Source organism: Balearica regulorum, chromosome 14, assembly GCF_011004875.1.
Source record: "Balearica regulorum gibbericeps isolate bBalReg1 chromosome 14, bBalReg1.pri, whole genome shotgun sequence".
NCBI lineage: Eukaryota > Metazoa > Chordata > Aves > Gruiformes > Gruidae > Balearica > Balearica regulorum.
The window spans coordinates 17,011,654-17,034,446 of NC_046197.1; the positions used below are offsets into that span (position 1 = coordinate 17,011,654).

General features: G+C 38.7%; 1 protein-coding gene across 1 annotated transcript in view; it reads right to left on the reverse strand.

Annotated features, from left to right (window-relative positions):
• The window catches only part of SPOCK1 (SPARC (osteonectin), cwcv and kazal like domains proteoglycan 1), a 315,620-nt gene that overhangs the window by 96,340 nt on the left and 196,487 nt on the right, over positions 1-22,793 (reverse strand). The window contains exon 5 of the mRNA XM_075766315.1: positions 4,684-4,816. Within this exon, the coding sequence (XP_075622430.1) occupies positions 4,684-4,816 (133 nt within the window). The remainder of the gene's footprint in view (positions 1-4,683; positions 4,817-22,793) is intronic.

Consider the following 22,793-nt stretch of genomic DNA (forward strand, 5'->3'; position numbering starts at 1 on the left):
GGATCACTCTCCTCAATTTCAGCAGGAAATTCTCACCTCTAGGTCTACAATGCCTTTCTTCATGAAGAAAATTTCACTAATCAAAAAATAAAGTTGGTTTTGAGGAAAAGCTGTTCAGACAGAAAACCTCAGGAAAGTCTGCCACACTGACTTCCTGAGGATGCTGGTACCGCCCATTAACCCAACATGTTAACTGAGCAAGGATCTATGATTCCATTTCACTCTTTTATTTACTCACAGCATCAGTTACAGAGCATCTCTAGAGACATCTGGGCATAACACCGCATTATAGTAATGGTCCTCAGAATATGCCACATAGCCCATATTTCTGCTGGGCCAATAACATTTCCTCTGCTGCTCTGCAGATAGCTGCCTTCAGAGAATCCTAATCCCTTATAATCGAGGTGGATGGGCACAGTCAGTTCCCAAAATCACCAGCACTATATTAACATAAGCAAAATGCTTTCTTGCAAGATGCAATCTCTGAGAAAGCACTAGAACAAAGAGCATAACAGACCAAGGATTATCAAACAGCGCAAACCAGCAAGATGATAATGCTTTTGTTATTTTGCATATAGTCTTTGTGAATGGAAGATTTTATTACCCAGGCAGGAATGACTAAAACGTCATTTAAAAGAACGACTAAAAAAGTATTTTATATTACTTTCCTGGAATTGAATCCTTAAAGATTTCTTGAAGTTTTCGTAAGAAGAGAACACATCAAAGTTCTCCACATTGCTCAAGCTCTGCTGAGCATCATTCCAGATCAAGTTCTGCACTCTTACTTTTGCTTTAGGTCTGAAACTGAACTTTGAAGGGCTAGACACTAAAAATGCCAAGCAATGATATAAGGAATAACCAGGACCTGTTTAAATAGAAGTTTCAAACCAAGTCAAAATTGAAATGGAAAAGGAACATGCTCTTTTCTGAAAGAGCAGTACGTTGATGAGGAGGAGTACTTAGCTCCATCATCAGCTTGCTTTATCTAAAGATATGGATGCCTCCAATTTTGCATAAGAATCCAAGCATCATGTTAGTTCAGCCCTGCGGTCCCTCAGCCTAGAAACCTCCCAAGTTACAGACCCCTTAAAAGAAAGAAAACTAGAAAGGAGTAAAAGAAAGAGCAAACTAGAAACAGAATAAATCAGTCCTGCTGAACTACACCAGTCATCCCAGCTTCTGGACATCACTGGCTTAGGGACTCAGCATGCTAGAGGTTTACCAGCCCGCAGTGGATCCATTCTCCGTGGATTTATATAAATCCCATTTATATCTTCGGCCTGCACAAGACTGTGCTGCGGTGAATTTCACAATTTTATTTTGAACTGAAAAAATAAAAATACTTTATTTGTTTTGAAACCATTGACTTATAATTTCATTAGATCTTGTGTGATGAAGTACAACATTTCTTTCTCCAATATCAGTCATGATTTCATGTAAAATCGTGCTGAAGTGTTCTAGTTAATTCTGTGCTTCCTTGCAGGTTCCACATCTCTGACGGCCATTACTGCCCTTCTCTGAGCATTTCCTAGTTCTGCCAGGTCAGCTTTGAGATGAAGCGATGATAACTGAAGGCAATGAGAAGTCCAGGCATTTACAGAGGAACATAATAATGTGTTGTGCCTGTTCTCAATTCCTTTTTTAAACGCTTTATTTGCATTTGTGCCTGGCACTGTCTTCTGAGAAACAGCCAGAATTATTCTGAGATCAAGCAGCTAAATGAGAGCCTGCAATATGTATATTTGGTTATTTATCTTCATGTGAATTACTATGCATTTATTGACACCCAAGTTTCACCTGCATTTTATCAGCCAGTCATATTTCTGCAGTATCATCTCATTTGTTTTCACCTCAGCTAACATTTCAAAGCATGGAAAGAGCAATCCTTGGTACGAACGTTACTGATAGCGTTGAACGGCAGCCCCAAATCATTAGTGAAATGCTTTGATGCTGCTTTGCCAGGCCACCAACTGCAAGCCCAAACCCTGTCTCCCACCTAACGCCCTGCTGTGCTCTCAGGAAGAGGCAAAAATCAAACAGCCAGGATGGATGAAAACGCTGGTGTGTACAAGTATACCGCCTGCCTGCCTAGGTGCCTAGATGGCCAATATACAATTTCAGAAAACTCCCCCCCCAATGTAGTGGCTGCTCTCCGTCTTTTGTTTACAAACTTAGCAAGAATCCTTTTGTTTGCCCAACATATCCTTACATGTTCACAAAGCAGCTGATGCAGAGCCAGATGCGAATGCGTACATACAAATGCAAAGCGGTGCGGTATTTGCCCACACTCAAACGTCCACCGTTTTGCGTTTGCACAGTCAATACTGGAACATGCCAGCGGTGCAGTGCCAGAAATAATACTTGCCAACAGCACTGCATATGGAAGAAAACCTGATTTTAGTGACTTAAAAGCAAAAAAGAGGGATCACATCATCTGGTGAAAACTAACAGTGAATTTGAGGGAAGCCGTTGTATTCTGTTCATAAAAGATATCAGAAACCCCTGATCTTTACTGACATTAAAATATACCATTTAGTTTAAACGCTCTGCCTAAAGTATTTTCACCTCATTTACCAAAATTTGTCTTTTGTCAAAAAAAAAAAAAACAAAAAACAAAACCCAAAAAACCCCCAAACAATGAAACAGAGCTTTTAGAAGAAACTGTAGAGAGGCAATGATGTTCTACAGATTACTGTAATAATATACTCACAGATTTACAGTGTACTGTATACAGCAAAGAACAATAGTAGTGCTATAAGCATCTCCTTGGTATTGCATAAAGTTTAAGCAGACATGTACCCTCTTGCTAGGACTGGATGCTAAAGGGATTACCAATCACCATGACACTGGAATAGCTTTCAATTAAAAAAAAAAATTAGGAAAAAGCAACTACAAATATGCAACGTGACAAGTAATTGCCTCTGTGGCACAGCACTGAGAAAGAAATGAACCCCTGCCTTCCCCAGGCAGTGGGAGAGAACATGGGCAAAATTTGTTGAAAAGCACTTGATGCACTTGAAACACCAACAAGATGCCATAATTGCCAATGGCTGGGACAGGAGCAATTGCTAGTTAAAACACACAATAAATGAAGATGAGACAAAGTTGCTTCAGAGTAAATCTTCTAGATGTCGCCTTTAAAAAAAAGGCCCAAACCACTCAAACAGAAGCAACTCCTGGGAGGTGTCTTTGATAGTCAAGCATGTCAGCAACAGGAATGGTTTGGCATCTTCTTTATAGTTGTCAGGCTTGCATCGTAGTCACGACAGTTTGGTGACTTTACGACATTGGCAGAATTTGTGATGAAAACCAGTTGGATTTTATGGCAAGAAATACAGAAAGTAAAAAAAAAAAAAAAAAAAAAAAAAAAAAAGACTCAGAGCTAACAGGGATGCAGGTAAGACACACAAAGTAGTTCAATAGGATGACTGAATATGCAGTGAAAGCTATTTACTACAGAAGATTTATATACTCTCAAGAGTTCAGACAGAAAAAATTGTTTTCAAAATAAGCCCAATTTTAATTCTAAATACCAATGCTAAGTTACTGTATTACATACTCCTAGAGAGTATTAAAGAGAGTAGCCTGTTTAACAGGCAACTTGGAAGCCCTTTTTCTGTAGTCTGCGTGTACAAGGATAAAAGAATTTCTGCTGATTTGCTCCTTTGGCCACACAAATCCTTCAGCCAGAACAGAAGAGAGGCTTAAATGAATTAGCCATGGCAGCATTTTAATATTTGTGTCCATTAATGGTTGAAGAATTCAAGCTGCCCAGCTGAGGAGATAATGTAGCGGCAATATCATCATCACTGTTACATCACAGCAGAGAATATTTCCTCTGATCACTTTATTTTCCTGGATTTTTGGGAGGCTATTTTTGGATTTTAAAGGGTAGTTTTACTAGCTGTCAAACTTATCCTGTCTGAAAAAGGAGAAGAAAACCTTAAGGGCATTCCCTAAACATGACTTCCAGTGCCTGAAGTGCTGTTCATGGAATATGTATCCAAGGCATGGAAGGCTTTATTTGATAATGGGACATTTGGACTGCTGCATGGCAGTGAAGCCAGTTTCTTTTGTGGAGTCAAGCCCTAAGGTGATCATATTTTCAATATAACAATGAGCCAATTTATCCTCACTAGGTTATGGGAATTTTTTTTATGGCACCATATATGCTGCATCTGGCACACAAGTCTATTAAAACTGTGGTTTAAATGAATTGTAATGTTACCCATGCAGCCTGGGGAAAAAAAGTAATTAAAAAAAAAAAAATCTATCACGGAACAATGATACTGCCAAGTTATTTTACCATTTGGAGACCAAATCTTAAAAAAAAAAACAAGAACTGTCCCCAAATCCTCTTGTCTGAACAAGCCAATCTGATCAAATGAATTTTTTCTGTTGCATCATCAACATTGAAAGTGTTCTACTTCATTAGCAAGAACGAGCTATTTAGAGAAACATGATTCATGAAATCATGACATCTGATTTGTCATTCTGATTTTCTGTTTGTCAAATATGTTAAAAAAAAAAAGTCTACATTTATCAGCACTCTTCACACAAAAGTATTCCAAAACTAAAGTAGACTGTAATTTAACACTGCCTATTAAAGAAAGCTGTTTCACCTTCATAATACAGCGTGGATGACCACTCGTGACAGGAGTTCAGGCCACAAGCAGAACTTACCTTGGTAGTATAGGTGTGTCCATCAGATCCACAGACAGCGTTGGCGTGCGTCACGGGGCAAGGCTTGCATTTCACTATGTTGGCGGGTCCAGTCCAGCGCTTCTGGGCCAAGTTTCCTTTCTTTTGTCGAAGGCTGTGAAATAAGAGACACCAGGGTTGTTTGTTGCTGGGTTTGGTGTGGGGTTTTTTTTTTTTTTTTTTTTTTGAAGATGCTTGCATAAAACAGAAGAATGAAAGCTCCTCTGAAAAAGGCAAAGCTGGATTTTCAACACAGCATTAATTTATAGCGAGTAAATTAAATATAGCTCCTAACAATGCTTCTATAATATGGCACATTACAGCAGGCAATCTAAAAAGTCATAAATTGGTAGGCAGCCCTAGATTTATGATACTTGGCAGCTTCATTTTGATTTATAACTACAAATGACTTCACTTAAGATCAGTATTTTGTTGAACTACACAGCCTTTCTGGTGAAGCAGGCAAGCACCGTGACATCAGGTTGTATTTAGAGACATTGTCATTGGGCCTTCTCCCACTTGCCAAGTTATTGTTAAGGTAACGACAATTTTAAACCAAAATCCTTTGAAAAACATTGCAATTTATATTATGCTTGTAAAAGCACATAAAATCACCACACAACTTTGTCGTGTCCATGCGGTAGCCCTCTCTGCATGCCAGCTACTGAGCAGCTGTTACTCTCTGATCAATCACAGCCCCCTAGGAACGCTATCAAGTGACAGAGAGCATCTCCAAAATCTACAAATGCATTCGTACCATGGGAGCGATTGCAGTTGTCCTCAAGTCATGGACTACTCAATTATTACATTAAAAATGCCTATGAAAAGACATCTGCTCCAAAAAGTTATTGCAAAACATGTGCAATTGATTCTGATTAATAGCTCATTTTCCTGTCATAATGAACTACTTGACTGATACAACATTAAGTAATTATCACCAGCCTACTGTTGTAAGCTGATTAAAAGTTTGCTTTAGAAACCACAAGTCAATGTTACAGTGCAGATTCATTCTGGCCATGTGTACTTGTCTTTCACTTGGAAACATTTACAAGGGAAGGGAAGGCATCGCATCAGCTTTGCTGGAGAGTGGTAAGAAAAATAACTGCCATCTGTTCTCATACCACAGTAAAAAAGATATGATATAATAGTTCAGCTAGAAATACATTTCAATGTGCCGTTGAATGACTTTATCACAGTTTTAGAAAAATATATACAGATATATTTAAAGCAATTTCACTACAGCTTGCAATTTGCTACGCAATACTGACTGATGTAATGACACATTCAGCTGCTAAAATAATAAAAATTCTATTCTTTCATCTCAGTTCTAGTTTTCTTCAAGCCTAACCTTTGTCACAGTGATGAATAGTACTATTAAGAAGCTAGTGTCCACAGAAGGAATCCAATCACGATATCATAAACTATGAAAATAGAAGCCTAGTATTTAAGTCTAAATTCTCTTGTTATTTTGGAGAAGTTTTCTTAATGCACAGAGCAGCTTTCCCTCTTTCAGATGCGTCCTGCCTTGCGGAGTTACCATTATACCAGATGCTAAAGGCTGCAGATGCGTAGCTGCTTGGCTCTGAACCCCAAATACAACTCTGCAGACACGCTCTCTTATGCTGGGGCCGTACAAACCATTTATTTAAGTTTTCCAGAGTAACTAACTTTTCTGAAGCCCCCTTGCCTCCAACAATGCTTTGCTACGAAAATGTAATGGTTATCTTATTTTCTTGAGCTGTTTCGATTACAGGCATTTCTTTTGTCTTTTCAGCTTGACAAGAAAATTTCCTCTTTCACTTTACTTACAGCCCTGCAATTCCAGAAACGCACAAACTCAGAGTTAAAAAAAAAAAAAAACCCAACAAAACACAAAAAACCCCCTGAAAACAAAAAACCACGTTTCAATGCAGTATTGTAGATGCTGATGAGTAGAGACTGGAAATAGATGTAAAAGGTGCTGTGCTTCTCTTTTGGAGACTGCAGGATGGATTAGGGCACAAAGCAGACTTTTTACCTTTTCCACAGACTTTGACTTCCACAGTCTCAAGAGACAGATCCTTGTCTCCATGTAAAATTGTCAAGAAGAAAGTTTTAGGATTAGTAAAACAGCCAAGAAGTGCTAAACTTGAAGTGTATGATTTAGTGCCATCATCATAAAAGCCATTAGCCACAAAGCACGCGGGATGGAAATGAGTGACTGAACTAACGAGCACCTCATCAAAATTAAATGTAGATTGAAGTTCGTAGCCAGACCGATGCCTAAGAAATCACAGGATCTTGAGGCTCTGAGTGGCAAGTATAAAATACGTTGTACTGCATTTGTGGACCAAACTACATACAGGCATTTTACATTATAACCTTAACAGAAAGGTCCACTCTGGACATGGCTGCTTGTCTCTCTGCATAGCCTTACACCCCCTGCTCTTGACTTCTTTAATCCTGCCTTGGTCCCTTCAAGATTCACATCGCAAATCCAGTTTCTATTGGAAGATTCTTCTGGAGCAAATAGTGTTTTCCACCCTCCCATCCTCACTTTTAAAAAAAAAAAAAAAATTAATTTGTCCACTTCAAGTCATTTCAACAGCTCATTAAGCCTGGTGGCCTTTTCCACCACTTTACTGAGAGCAAAAAGATCACGCAGAGCCTGAGGCCGAAGCTCTGTTCTCACTGCGGCTGCCTTGAAGCCAACAGCACACCGTGGGTGTAGGAGCAGATCCTCCCCTCGGCTGGGAACTGGAACGGCTTCACCTGAGCTTGATTTGCAGAGTTTCACTTGCAGATGCTGAAGGAAACATTATTCTCTCCCTCCCCTCCCCTTCATCTTCAGGATCTTCTTTTGATAAGAAGAAATTTATTCTCTCAAAGACAGTGATATTTAATAACAAGAAGAATTCACAGTGGAGTACATCTCAAAGCATTTTATTCTTTTAAAAGAAAAAGTTAGCAATTTTAGTGCACTTCATATAATGTGGGTAACAAGGCAGGGAACTGCTGCAAGAAACCCGCAGCAATCTGAATTTCCGCACGTGTGATATAATGGGCAGCACAGTACAGTAGCCATTTTGGTTGCAAGAAACAATCTGGGTTTCCAAAATGAATATATTCTTTCAAGCTACAGTTTTGTCAGAACAATAGCACAAACTGTCACTGTATTTGAAGCAAGTCAGAAATAATTTTTGTCAGCTTGGCCAAATGAGCAACAGCTGAAAGTTTTAACCGGATACCCAGATTCCACACCCCTGCCAAAAATATAGGTAAGCACCTAGCTCCTAGAGAGAACGTCTATTTTCCAAAAGTAAACATGCATTTTTCTGGAGTGATATTTTGAGAGGCTGGATATGACTTTTGGAAGCTTTTCAATCCTATAACCCCTAACAACACATCAAACATCCAAACAAACAAATTAAAACCTAGACAAGAACATTGGCTGCCATAAGCAGCCAGCCAGCAAATCCCTTCTCAATGGCTGTGCACATTCACATACTCTGGGAACACGTTTTGCTACGCTAATCATCTTGGTTTAGAATAAACATGTCAGAAGCAAGCCAGGCCAAAGCAAATTAGGTCTTCCCCCCCTCCCCCCGACAACTTAACCAAGTTTAATCCTGCTTTAGGACTCAGAGTTGAAAGGATCTAGTACAAATCATTAGAAAATAACAACTGTGCAGAAACTCCCCACTGGGGTAAAAGTCTGCCACATTTAGAAGGGCAAGAGGGCCAAGTACTTTCAATATTCCAGAAGCAAATAGACATGAACATGTTGCTCAAGTATTAAGACTTACAGGCAAACCCTGCCTGCTTTTGCTTTTTAAACAGGTGAACCGATGCACTGAAAGGCATAAGATTTAAGGAGCAGTTAAGTTTTACAGAATTCAGCCTCTTCACATTTCAACGCATAAAGAAATTTTAGTAGTTTAAAACATTCACACTTCAACACAGAGAGAACACACACTGACTCAACTTCATTACCCATTACGCAGACACACTACTTACCACATACTGTGAAAATACAGGAAGACCACATCTGTTTTGCTTGCACAGGACAGGGAGAATGCAGCAGGGTTTCCAGATGCCATCAGCCAGCTCTGGACCACCACGCTGCACAGCCTGCCCCAGAGCCACCAGCACTTCAGCACGGATCTTCCAAGCACAAAGCTCCAGCCATGGAAAACGGAGCTCAGGAGCTCCAGGAAAGCTGGCTCCACCCAAGAGTTTAAGGCTTCCAGGTGTGCTCTGGGGAGCCACATCATCTCATCCCCAGGGAGAGGTGATGCGTGCAGCTGGCAGCCGCGCCCCAGCTGGCAGCCCCGAGGATGGGGAGCACCCAGACAGCCTGCTGGGTGGTTTGAACTCTGCTTCTGATTCGGCAAACTTTATCAAACCCAATGCCTCAAACAAAACATCTCATGTTGAGTCATATTTTTTTCCAAAAAATCCACAGCCTTAATTCCTGACCAAGCTGCTGAGTGGATGACACGGGCTGTGCTCTTCAGGGATCTCTGCATCTTTGGTTACAACATCTGTCTCTGGCACAGAAGTGCATATATGGAAAAAACCCCTGGCAAAGACAGAGGCCACAATAAAGTCACTCACACAAAAATGATGCTTTGTTTATTTACATTTACAATTTGTTTTAGAGTTGGGGTCATTCAGCCTGGAGAAGACAAGGCTCCAGGGAGATCTAATTGCAGCATTCCAGTACCCGAAGGGGCCTCCAGGAAAGATGGAGAGGGACTGTTTATCAGGGAGTGTAGTGACAGGACAAGGGGTGATGGCCTTAAGCTGAAGAAGGGAGACTTAAATTAGATATTAGGAAGAAATTCTTCCCTGTGAGGGTGGTGAGGCCCTGGCACAGGTTGCCCAGAGAAGCTGTGGATGCCCCATCCCTGGTAGTGTTCAAGGCCAGGTCAGATGGGGCTTTGGGCAACCTGGTCTAGTGGAAAGTGTCCCTGCCTGTGCAGGGATTGGAATGAGATGGGTTTTAAGGTCTCTTCCAACCCAAACCATTCTATGATACATTTAATTTTAAATTTTACATAGGTGCTAGAACTGTGAATGATTTCATTTTTATTTGCCTTGAAATCCCCTTGGAAAATTCAAAATTTTAAAATATTTTAAACTAGCATTTTTAAAAGGGAATAATTTATCTTTTAGGGTGAAACCTGGAGGGCATCACCAAAGAGCATCACAAGTGACTGGATATGAAATGGATAAGCTTAATTTCACCCAATACTTACTTCCAAACTATTGCACAAAGTTCATTTTCTTACCATTTACTGAACTAATTGATAGATTTTAATTAATTTATTTATTGAGAAGACAACGATCTCTTAGCCTCTGCTCTGCAGCTATTATTCTTGTTGATAGAATCTCTAGGTGAAGCTGTTGTGAATATAGTATGATGTGATTAGGTGTTATTTAAAAACATGAAATTAAAACCAGGACCTTGTAAATTTGATACAGAATGTGCAAATTGAGAGTATCAGTGTTCAATTTTGTGACAACAGCTTATCAGAAAACGTGGGCATATTATATTTTAATAAGCTGTATAATATTGCTACATAAGATAATGACTATAACACAGAAAAAAATTGAGAAATAATATAATAAAAAATGGCAAATTATATCAACTTTTTTTTGTTTCAATTAATATTTGGCCTATCACTGCCAGCTAGACACAGCCAAAATATCAACAGATTTTATAAGCAAGACCAATTCTGTGCTTTTATGTAGTTATATTTGATCGTCCAAGTGCAAATTCAATTGAAGCTGTGAATGAACTTTAGTATTAGCAAAGACAAAATGCACTAGAATTCAGACTTTTTATCCAGAAGAAAATGTACAACATTAAGAGTATGTTACTCCTCTTCAAGACCAGTTATTCCCAAATGCACATACGGTAAATTAGCAGATGAAGCATTGATGGTTTTAGTGCAATTACAAATCAGACTGCTTTGAATACAAGTTATTTTGAAAGTCTTGCCAAAGTTTTGGGAGAAAGAAGATAATAAGTCTGAGTTCCTCCTTAGGACTTTAGAACCTATTTAATAATTTTATTGGACAAGAAGAAGACACTTCTTTACCCAAAGGAGTTTTTGTTAGACAAATTTTCAAAGGTCTGCTGCAAATAACAGCAGAAAGTTTCTCCCCCCCCCGCCCCCAACAAACAAGTTACACAATTCCTTCTAACAGAAAGTGTCAGGTAAACAAAACAGAGAGATTGGTACTGCCTCTTCTTATTCTTGAAGTCGCTGTTCCAGTGACGCTACACAAGCACAGAATTTGGTTCAATACATGTTGCAAATCACTTGCAATGCTCGCCTCTCTGTGTTTCTGCTGCCTCATACGACTACTTACTTCAGGTCCTATCTGAATAGTATGGAGCCAGTCAGGAATTTTTTGATATAACAAGCCTTAACTACAAAATACTAACTTGACAAAACCAACTTATTCCATGGAAATGAATTGGTGTAACCGAACTTTTAACGACATCACTGCTGGAGGTCTAGATGGTGTTGTGCAAGCTTATCTCAGGCTGCAGGTGACCTTGAGGTCCCAAGGTTGGGGCTTCGCAGATGCCTTGACATGTAAAGTTTCCTCTGCTCTAAAGGCAGAAGTCTGAAAGCCCTCAGAGCTCTGGCCCTAGCTGGGCTGATTGCATGGAACACCATCCCTTCCCAGTGGTCTCTTCCGTGCAGCAAAAGCCATCTCACCATGCTCAGGGGTTTTGCAGGTTCCCTGGAAGGCAGGTTGCAGTTAGGCACCCACAGGTGGGCCCACCTACAAGGATTCTCCATGTTACCTTGTCTTCAGGTGACTGAGTTGTGTGCATTAGTTTTCAGTTACAGCTCACCTGGAGGCATTCCTCAAGACTAGGATTAACTTCATCCATCTCTCTTTCTTTCTAGACCTTCTATCAAACCAAAATGCCCTTTGTCACATACAAATACTTATCGATCAAGCCCTACTGAAATGAAATTAAAAAGTTCAGTGCACCAAAGCAGGTAACAAATATTTGTGCTTGCTGAGAAGCTGGAAGGAGCTCTGAGAGAGCAAACAATCGATTTCCTGAAGCTGGAAGAATTCACTGTGGAAAGAGTTTAAAATGCACTGCCTGTACCTTCTCTATGCCTTGTGCACAGTTTGTTCTTGTCTCCCCGAAGGAAGCTTATCACACCGAAGATAAACCCAGCAGTGCCTGGCTGTTTCCATGTTTCCTTTGCATAAGCTGTTTCTCTTGTTCTTGAGGAAAAGAATGACAGAGCTGAAATTTGCCAGTGTAAATGGCAACGCTCTCTTCTCTCTTTGTATCGTTTTTGTATTCTGTTTATTAGATCTAAGAGTTTGGCCTCATTTCTACAACCTTTCATATTTTTCACGAGAGCTGTATATACCTTGAGCCACTACCAGTCAAGCTGTGTGAAGAAAGCAGTTTACACATATTACCTTGAAAAGAAAAAGGATTCTAAGCTTTTGAATTAGACACAGACTCCTTATTTAATACAAACACTGTAAAATGAGACCAGACATATGATTAGAGTAATTTTTCTACCTAGAATTGATACCATCACATACAAAGAATGATGACATGCAGAGCTGCCTTGCATTTCAGCATCATCCCATTGGACTTAGGTACTACCATTTTCTTTGATTTCATTATTCAAAGAAATAATTTCGACTATCTGATTGTACTAAGGCTGTTGATGATTTTCTCTTGCTGCCTTCATACCTGCTCCCTGACACATCTGGCCTAAAAGAGCCATAAGAAATAAAAGGCCCCTACTCACTGTACTTTGGTAGACGTGCAAAGATTCTTAATGCGGCACGGTGGTGACGGGGGACCTTTCTGGTAGAATGAGGCTTGTTCAAGACTTTCTCCCACAGCAAACAGATACTCTGCTTGCTTGCTGTTCTTTCAAACAATGATGACGATGAGATTACATTGAGAATTAAATCTGTTCATTGCTGGAGAGCATCAGTAGCCACAGGACTGTTCTCAGAAGGCACACTGTACTCAGAAGATAGAGTTGGAGATGAAAAATTCAGGGAAGAGTGAAAAGGAAAATCTTGACTGTTGAGGTAAAAGTGTAGCAGGTGTCATTCCAATGAAATGAAAAATAGGTATTTCCAACGGAAGAGGAAGAGTCAAGCCTCTATTTCTCACCCACAGTAAGAAGGCAGTATAAAAATAAGCATAGGAGAAACAATGTACCAGGAGGGGCTCGGCAGGGAAGGCCAAAAGTTTTGGTATAGCAATATATTTTGCAAGGAAAAATCCTGACACATCTTGCAGGGAAAATGCCCTGAAGATTCTTGCATGGATCCCACTAGGTCCAGCTAGCAATGAACTCTTGAAAGAGAATAAAGGGTCTTGGGGCCCAGGGTCCTTAAAATTAGACTGACTGATCTGATACAACTGCTGCAGGAAATTTCTGAGATCCACCAACACTGAGTCAGAGAAATCCCACCACCCCCAAACTTAAGCAAGGCTGCTCAAACAGCAGCAAGGTCTGTGTCTAAATACGGCTATAATACGGCATTTAAACATGGGTACTGTTAAACTGCAAAGACATCTTGTTCTGCACAATATCAGGATCTCTCAGTACAAGTACCCTTCTGAGATCTTAGTACCTGGCCTTACTTATTCCTGGACTAAAAATGGTAAGATTGTTTATTAAGGTCATTAGAAAAGCACATGCCTTTGGGCACTTTAATACATAAGAACGGTGTTTGAAAGGTCCCTTTACAATCTTAGCCAAAAGATTATTGTGCTTACAGGCAATTTATTTTTCCATCTAAACTATTAATGATTTGCAACTTTTAGACCTAATACATATGCTCCACAGCTGCATAGATATGAAAACTGGCAAGGTACACAAAGGAAAAGAACCAAAACAAAAAATCCACACAAACATACAATCGTGGTGTTTTTAAAAGTCATTATGCTCTCCTGAATAAATAACACAGCTTCTAAACTCTGCTTGTTCTCATGAATTTTCATAAGAGAATTATTTTCCTTTTCATCGTTATTTTTATACTAACATAAAAAGGAATCTCAAACACCAAACTGTGTAAAAATAAAATGAAGTGCCTTGAATTTCAAAGGAGGAGGGGAGATAGCAGGAAGTTCATAATTAAAACTGAAATCTTCTCTACCACTCCTCAGTTTGCAGTAATCTTCAGCAGCCACTTCTGAACCCTGGATTTTGCATGCTGTGTGAGATGCTGTAACTTGGCACAGGGTGCTTAAAGGTGAAGTGTGTACCAAATTTAATACTTTTGTTGGCACTGGCTTTCTTTCCTTCTTTCTATGACAGCCTACATGTTTTTCTCCCTGCTACCGGAAAAGAATACTTTTTAAGAGAATGAAGGTACCTTTTCTCAGCCCAGGATCTGATCATTTTGACATTAAAATATTGTATTGATCAGGTCTGCCTCGTACTGCAGGCGGAGCTTGCCAAGATCTCCAAGGAAGCTGAATTGCTGATGGCATGTGAGATTAATCTGAGCTGTCACATGTGGTTGGGAAGGAAAGCTGATCCTCACTCATTATGCCCTGTTTCATGCAATTAGACAGCTTCAAAAATGTTTTCACCAAATGTGGCAGAGCAGTCATTTTCCACCATTTACCTGCTACAGCTCATATTTCTAGTTATAATGTCGAACCCTGTGTGGCTGAGGTGCAAGTTACTTAGGAAGGCTAAAAATCACTGCAGATTTCTCGGCAGAATTTAGAACCAGAAAGTTCCAACACGACTGATGAACCTCCCAGAAGCTGCAGATGGACAAGCTTTAAAATGGTCCTCATTCTCGGCCAAACGCAGGGGTCTGTCAAGTTTAACGCCATCACAACCTAAATGTCTCATGTCTCTGAAGACGTTCACCTGCTTGGCAGAATGAAACTGTTCAGACAAACTAGTGGGCTAAAATAGGTGGCAGACCCACACTGCGATCTTTATCAGCTCTATGTCCTTCAGTAGGGTTTATAACCCGACCTTATTTATTCTAGCAATGGCAGTAGTTGAGTCACACACAACACATTCCTTACTTCTACACTCCAAAAAGCCCTACTGCCCAAAACGTGTGAGTTTGGGGGTTTTTTTCTCAAGCAAAAAGGTTCAGAAATCTTATTGACACTTTGCAACTGCAGGAGAAAAATCGACGAGCCCGCCCCCCCAACCAAAGCATCCTTAGACAGCTCAGCTGCGTTCTGCTTCATTATGTTGATTTTGCTTTTCCTAAGGCGAATAACATGCAATCCTCACAAAAATTGACATATTGCTGGTAGAGATGAGAAAGTAAATGCATTTTAAAAAATATAGTAATAATTCTTGCCCTTGAGGCACGAAACCAAATGTTTCTTTTTAAAAATGACTGCACAGTACTTCTGTTGTGTGAAGACTTGCTACCATAGTACGAACAATCAGTTCCAAGCTGTGCTAGCAAAATATTTGCCCCTTCTGACACCTTATATTATGAGAGAGGCTTATTAAATTCTCAACAAGGCTACAGCAGATTAAGCTGTTGGAGATTTTTACAATTAGCATCCATTACCTAAAAATTCATATATGATTTCTGAATAGAATTGGCTTGTCAAACAATTGATTTAAAAAAAAAAAAAAAAATCAATCCCAGAGCCACCTCCAGAGTGTGGTCAAAATCCACAATTCAAGGTTGGTTTGGAAAAATAATCAGAATGCAGTTTCCTATGTCAGAATAAAATGAATGTTGGTGAAATGCATGCTAACCAAATCAGTATAAATATTATAAGGAGCCGGGTAATTTTAAAATCTCATCCTTTTTAGCATCTAAATAGGCTAATGCTCCAGTTGCTTATTCAGCACTGCTGATTTACAGAGCTCAGTACTATGAATGTCTAAACATTCTGCTGAATTTCTCAACATATTCAGTGCTGTCTGTCTGGTTATTTGATGCTAGAGATGGAGCTCATAATATCCATACCATTCCCAGCTTCCCAAATGAGGCCATCAAGAGTGTTACCCATCTTCTATCAGGCTATGTCTTAATGAAAGGTGACTGGAGCTTCAGGATGATCCCAAACCGATAGACAGAATTTACATAATCATATTAATTTATGATACTAACTGAATGCACATGATCCAGTCTAGAGACAGCACATGGTGAAACACACCTTTAGGTAAAATTTGAAGATGAATGCAATCGACATACTTGTGGAAACTGCAAGATATACATTTCATGAGTTACTTCCACTGAGTTATTAAAATTTCACTTTGCTGTGACCTTGAATCGTGAAGCCTAGCAACCATGCATTACAAACCATCCGTTCTTCCCATGTTCTTCAAATATGTAGCTCCATAGGCTCCCCTACCCATGGAGGCTCAAGGTGCCATTAAAATGCAACGTAGCTACGCATTTACAATTTTGGAAGTTACAGCATTTTACATCAGCTTCCTCAAAAGCATATGTTACCGTGTGAAAAAGTGAGACTCAACCAGTGATATATTTAGATATATCGCATAACATTACCTGGGAATTTTACAGGTCCTTGTAGAGGTAAAAAAAATAGTTTTACAGGTAAAAAAAATAGACTTTGCTGCTAAGTTACTAAACAGGAATAGGTTCAGTACAGATAATGTTGACGGCTGACTATGTGCCACCTTATTTTTAATCACTCCTTCCCACCTGAATTTCACTTCAACATACATTTCCCTTTGTTTATCTTGCTGTGATCAACTGTACATCTGTGTCCTTCTCACTCTGTTTTGTCCCCGTTTGTCCTTTGTGACTTAGCTTACAAGAGACTAATGGACTGAACAAGGGTCCATTTCTTCATCTCTATCAACTCATTTGGACTAATCCATCCAATTTAGACTAATTAACCATCTCACTCATAAGAGATGGCTGCTCTTTTGACTATGTTTTTCCTGTGTACTAAGCTCTATTCCTGTGAGCTCCCGGATGGCTTTCTCAACAGTTTCTCTTCCAATCCCCTTCTCTCCACTGTCCTTCTCCTACTCACTATTGATTCCTTGTACCTTATTCTTATTCTTATTTCTATTCTTATTCTTTCTTTCTACCATTTCTCTGCTGCTGTGGTGGAAATCTAGGGAAATCAGTTTGGGGTTTTTTTTCACTGAAATTAATCCTATACTTTCTTCCCCAATATTTTTTCATTTTTTCATAAACTGCTTTTCTTCTCTCAAAACCTACTGTCTGTGTTCCACCTTGTGTCTGACTGGCATCTCTGACTCTCTCCTCTAGCCTTATTTTCTCAAGATCTGGTCAGCTTGTTTGAGGAGAATTTTATAAAATTGTGAAAAAATTGCAGTGCCCTTTCCTACTCACTGTTGTATTTAACCATTTTGGTTCCAATCTTTCAGCCTGACCACTCTGCTCCAGCCTCCTCCCAGCTAATCTCCTTTTCCTCTCACTTTTCCCCTCCCACCTCTGAAACTTTCTTCTGCTTCATTCAACCTCAAAAATGAGGTCCTTCGAGAAGCACTTATTTCTTCACCAACTCTTTTCTTTCCATGTCTGCGAGGCAGTATCACATTAGACCATCTAGATGGCCTCTCAGTGTCATTTTGGTGCTTTACCTGTAATAGTCTAGTCTTCTTATCTTTCTACACTTGAATCCTTGGAAGTCTGAGAAACTTTATAGGTGTCCCCTCTGGCTTACCCTTCTATCTCTTTGTACTATTATTGTGATTTCTTCTCAGGAGCATCTTATCCACATTACAAGTTTGCTATGTCAAAACCAGGCATACGATATTTCTTCTCACATCAGCTTCTCTGTTTTTCAGTCACTGTTTTCATATCATCACATTTATTGTCTGGACTTATTCTTTAACTATATCCTTCCTTCCTCAGATGCAAGCTGTAGCACGTTTTCTTTCTGCTTTCCACTATGTCCAAGAGGAAAATATGAATTTAGCTTTGTCCTATATCTTCTTCCTACAATCCTTTCAGATCACCTGAACAATCATTCTCACATTTTTCTCATTTATAATCTATTCTTTTATTTTCAGTCTGTATACTGTTTAGGATACAAAATGTACTTTTACCTTTAGACCTGTCAGAGTTCTGGGTCATTAGTAAATAAAACTTTTGGCGAGGGAAGGAGGTATTTGCAAAGGTTAAATACAGAACATGAGTTTGTTTCTTCCCAGAGCTGGAAAGTAATTTACATGCTCTGAGATACCTTCTGCATGAGCCCATTTCCTTACATATAAAGGAAGCCAAAGGCTGGTTAAATCTTACTCTGAGGGTTGCAGTACAGCAAGGCTGCTTCATATATCAACAACTGCATTTTGGATTCACGCTCTAATGATTCTCATTTCTTTCCTACCTTTTAGAATTTAGCAGAGCCCTATAAACAGGTGAACTGGAGTAATCAGACCACCGAATATCAGGAACATTGGAACTTCAGCTTGTGTTTTCTGACCAACAGTCTACAGACAATTTATCTCATCTGGATCATGATCCTAAGGTGTCAGTGACGGAGCTCTTCTCTACTCAGCTGTGAAGAGGGCAAGGTTTACATTTCAGCACTCAAAATATTGCTGGTGTGCTGTCAAGGACTGGGTGAAACTCATTATGTTTCATCAAAAACTGGAATATGACATTCTGAAAGGACTCTGAACCTCAGTTATACAGGCAGCTGGTTCAAAACGACGCAAAAATTTCTGAACTATCAAAGGAACTAATTAAAAAAAACCCTCAGAGTTCTGAGCTCTTCCTTTGCTAAGCTAAAATATTGTTGCAAATGAAAAATTTATACACAGATAAAACCTAGGAGCTCAAGAAATTAACTATGGATGAGGTGCTAAGTAGGAATGACTGCAGTGTAATTCAATTTGGCAGTCTTAGGCTTCAGGTAAACTGGATTAGCTAAAACTAAGAAAATCTGTCAAAGGACTTGAAAGAGATTTAAAGCCAGATGACTGACCAGAATAATGGCACACAGCATTACAACGTACAGCAATGAAGAATGGACAGACTAATTTATACAACAAAACTACAAAAAGTCCTTTCTGTTCAACATGGACCATCAATTTAAATGCCGATAAGGTACAATGAAAGAATTTCTAAAAAGGAGGGGGAAAAAAGCAGAGGACAGGTAAGTTCCCTATATTTCTCTCTGTTGAGTCATCTTCTGAGCAAGTCAAGAGACTGGATGCTAGATGAGAGGAGTAGGTTTGATTCATTATTAATATTTTCAACTCTTAACTAACCCTGTCCTCTTGACTTCTTAACTCATTAAACAAATGAGCAAGAAAACTTACATTACACTTTACTACTAAGGTTAAGTAGTCTTCCACAGTAGATGATCGCTGATTGTAACAACCAACTAATTAGAATGGTTTGTTTTGTTTCGTAAAAGAAGATGGGTTGTGTGGTGATCAAAGCTAGAGGCTGGCTAAATCAGCAAAGCAAAATTCCCCACTGTCACTCCCCATACATATTAAATAACATTTTTCTAGATATTATCACAATAAAGCTGTGACAAAGTTACAATAACAAAACTAGAATAAGCAGACCATACTGGCTCTTACATAGTATGAGCGTGGATGACACAAAGACAATTGTCTCTAGAAGCTGTATAGATACAGGTAAATACAAGAAATACAGTATGGCCACAAGCCGTAACAAAGTGCGCATTAGCAGGATATTGGTGTGCACCAGGTAGTTTGTGAGATGTAAGGCATGCAGCCACCCAAGAATCTCAGCAATAGCTTTCTAGCAGAATATGGATAGCTTGGTATGCTACTGCCAAGTAATTGCTTGTCTGAAAGAGCTGTTTCCCCGCTTTTTTTAGCAAATTCCATCAAACTACAGCAATTAAAAGGATAAGGTGTTATAAATATCTCTCTCTCAGCTATTCTGGTCTCATTTTCTAGAATCATCATTTCCAACCTACTACTTTATTCCCTGTGCATCAGGGTAAGTAGTTGGTACCTCAGAGGCCCTTGTCTTGAAACTGAGAATGTGGAAAGTTTAGAAATGTACTTTACAATTCTTTCTCAAAGAAGCAAATGCCGACTGGTTGAAATGAATATCATCCATGGGAAAATGGATTTCCATACCTTTAAAAATGCTGAAGGAGACAAGAGCTAATCTTGTCAAAATCCTTTACTTACCCAAATTCAGAGTTATAGGGTAGTTTATATTAAAAGCCTTTTTGTGTTAAAACAAAACTTACACCATAAGTTGTTAAAACTGAAACATCAAAATCAAACTGATATATTTCAAGATTAGATGAACAAACGCTTGGAGTAATGTGACTGAACCTTATTGTGTATCTGAACAAGATTTTTTTCATGATTTTGTCTTTGTGTTAAGATGGAAAAACGCTAAAACTCCAAATTTGTGAAAAGAGAAGAAAACAGTTTATCACCAATTCCAACAAAGAGTACTAATAAACTGATTTAATGAGAGTGATTAGGTCACATTTATCCTCTGTATTTTGTGAAGCCTTTTGAGTTTAATACAGTTGGAAGGCTCAAAATTATTGCCAGTGAAAGGAGAAAAAAAGGGGAAACAGAGACAAATGGACAAATTTGCAGCATAAACTGAAGTCTTAAGGCTGCATTCTCCATCACTGACAGTTTAAATGTTACTTCAGAACAAAACTTCAGTTTTGTATCTTTAAGGTAAATAGCAAACATCATCTTAAATTTAATAAACAATGTTGTTAATAAAAAGCTTGCAAAGATTTCTTTGCAAAAGTGAAATAACTTAGGTAGTTCAAATATCTTCTCCAAAACTTTTACAAAACTGCTCCTTTCTAGTATAATGTGTTACATGAAAAATTTAGAGATGATTGATTCAGTCTGGGTCAAAACTGGGACTGCCACAGAAAGCTCCTCTAATCCCAATCATAACTGTCAGGACAGTCCTGTTCCTCCAAAGTACAGTGCTGAAAGAAACATGAGAAAAGTCTAAAGGTGAAAATATAGTTTAGGCCAGAGGACAAAGAAAAATACATAAAAATAAACAGGAGATAAAATATATCAGTGAAAATGGGATTCCGATGAACTGCACTGCATGCTTTAGCCCTCGGGTATTTTTTCCTTTTTTTTGAAAGATAACATAATTTTGAAATTTTACGGGGTTGTAAAAGAGCCTCAAGGTACAAAAATTGTTCTTTATTTTAAAACTGTGTTATGCTTTATAGGAGCATGTTTATTCAGATGTGTGAGATAACATAAGCCCTCATTAAGAGACAAAATAATTTCTTTTCAAAGTGCAGATCTTCTAGGCAGGAAAAAAGTACAGAGACTGTCAGAGAATATTTATTTCATGACAAGTTTTGCTGCTAGAGTTAAAATGTAACATAAGCAAAATACTGCAGTAGTTAGAGTGATCACATCACTAAGCGTTCACAAGATTTGTGAGATTTTTCTTTTTCCTGAATCCTGCAGCTCTAGTAGCAACTCCTTTGAATGCTCTGAAGCACTTGCTTTTCCTGGAAAAAGTATGAAGATAGATAATGATAGAAATTGCCTATTCTTCAGTATGCAAAGCGAATTCTAAGAAAAAAGGCTAGTTGAGGGCTATTGGGAAAGTCTTTGCAATATCCACTTTTTAAAGATACTGTCCCAGAAAATGGAAAAGAAAGGAGACTGGGATTTTATTCTTTTTTTAAATAGTTGGCATTTGTCAGAAAACAGCGAAGACCAAGGCAAAGGATTTCATCTTTCAGAAATCATAATCCAGTGTGTTTCATCTCTACCATTGTAGAAATAAAATATGAAAGCAGCAATGCTAGGTCACTTCCAAACACTGAAAACAGGAAAGAAAATGTCTCTGGACACTTTTCCAGGAGCAAAGCCATTCTCTGTCTCTTGAGATAGTAATGACAGAAAATAATGTCTTATTATCTGTAGGTACAATAATAATTGAATATTTAAGTCATTTGGGGGTAACTATATGCTATAGACTCTCTTCGCAACCTTAACATACAATAGATTAACATACAATACCATCAAGACAGGAGGTGGTGATTACATCCGTCTGATTTTACTGACTTCTCAGAGGTGGAACGCTGGAAAGTCACGGGGGTGGATTTTATTTACCCTTCTGTTAACAATAGCGGCACTGACTCAGTAGAGCTTGGGCCCCAGCTGAATGCCATAACCATCACACTACTGAGTGAATTTTGCATAATTAATGAAATATTCATTCATATCTGTCAGACATGGACAGACACCAATTTGACAGCCCAGTGATTAGGGCACTCACCTAGGCTGATGAGACCAAATCCCTGCTCCAATTAACACTGAGAGAAAGGAATAAAAACTACAGACTTTCAGGGAAAGCCATAAAGAAAAGCCAATAACCACTTATCAGAAGATCCAGAAGATTATTCTACCTGAGTCACAAGGGTTGAACCTCTCTTTACATTCTACGTTCAAGGTCTCTTCATCAACCTATTCACATTTCTGAAGTGTGAGACTATCTTGTCAAGAACTATTCTTTCCATTCCTAGGAAATGTTTTTTTGAATTGACAGGAAAACCATTTTGTCAGAAAACTCCAGAACATGTCTACTCAATACTTCTTAAAGCTGAAGCTTGTTTTCATTTTAAGCTCATTCCTGTTTCTACTTCCTCAAAATGTGCCAATGTGAAAAAACCTCAGCAGGGAGCTCAGCTGTGCAAACTGAGACCACAAAGACTATACAGATAATTCTACAAAGTTAAAAGCTAATCCAAGAACATAAAAAAACCCCAAACAACCCAGTTTTAAGTACTGTATCTAATTGCAATATCTGATTTCACAGAGGTGGCATTTTTACACTGGCTGCAATACAAGTTTTCTTTTTTTTTTTTTTTTTTTGTTTTAATATACTAATTAGAGTAGGAAGTAACTCTGTAATCTGCTAAAAATTTTGAGTTTTTCAATTGCAATCACTGAACATTCTGTATTCACTTGCAATGAATCTTTTAGGGTTTCATTGTTGAAGTAAAGAACATAAATCAAATAATTGACAGCAAAATGAAGGCTTGGTAATTCTTACTTAACTAATTTGGAAACTTGTTAATCATCCTGCCCCCACTATTCCACAAAGATTTAATAGGACAGATGAAATGTTTCCTGTTAATT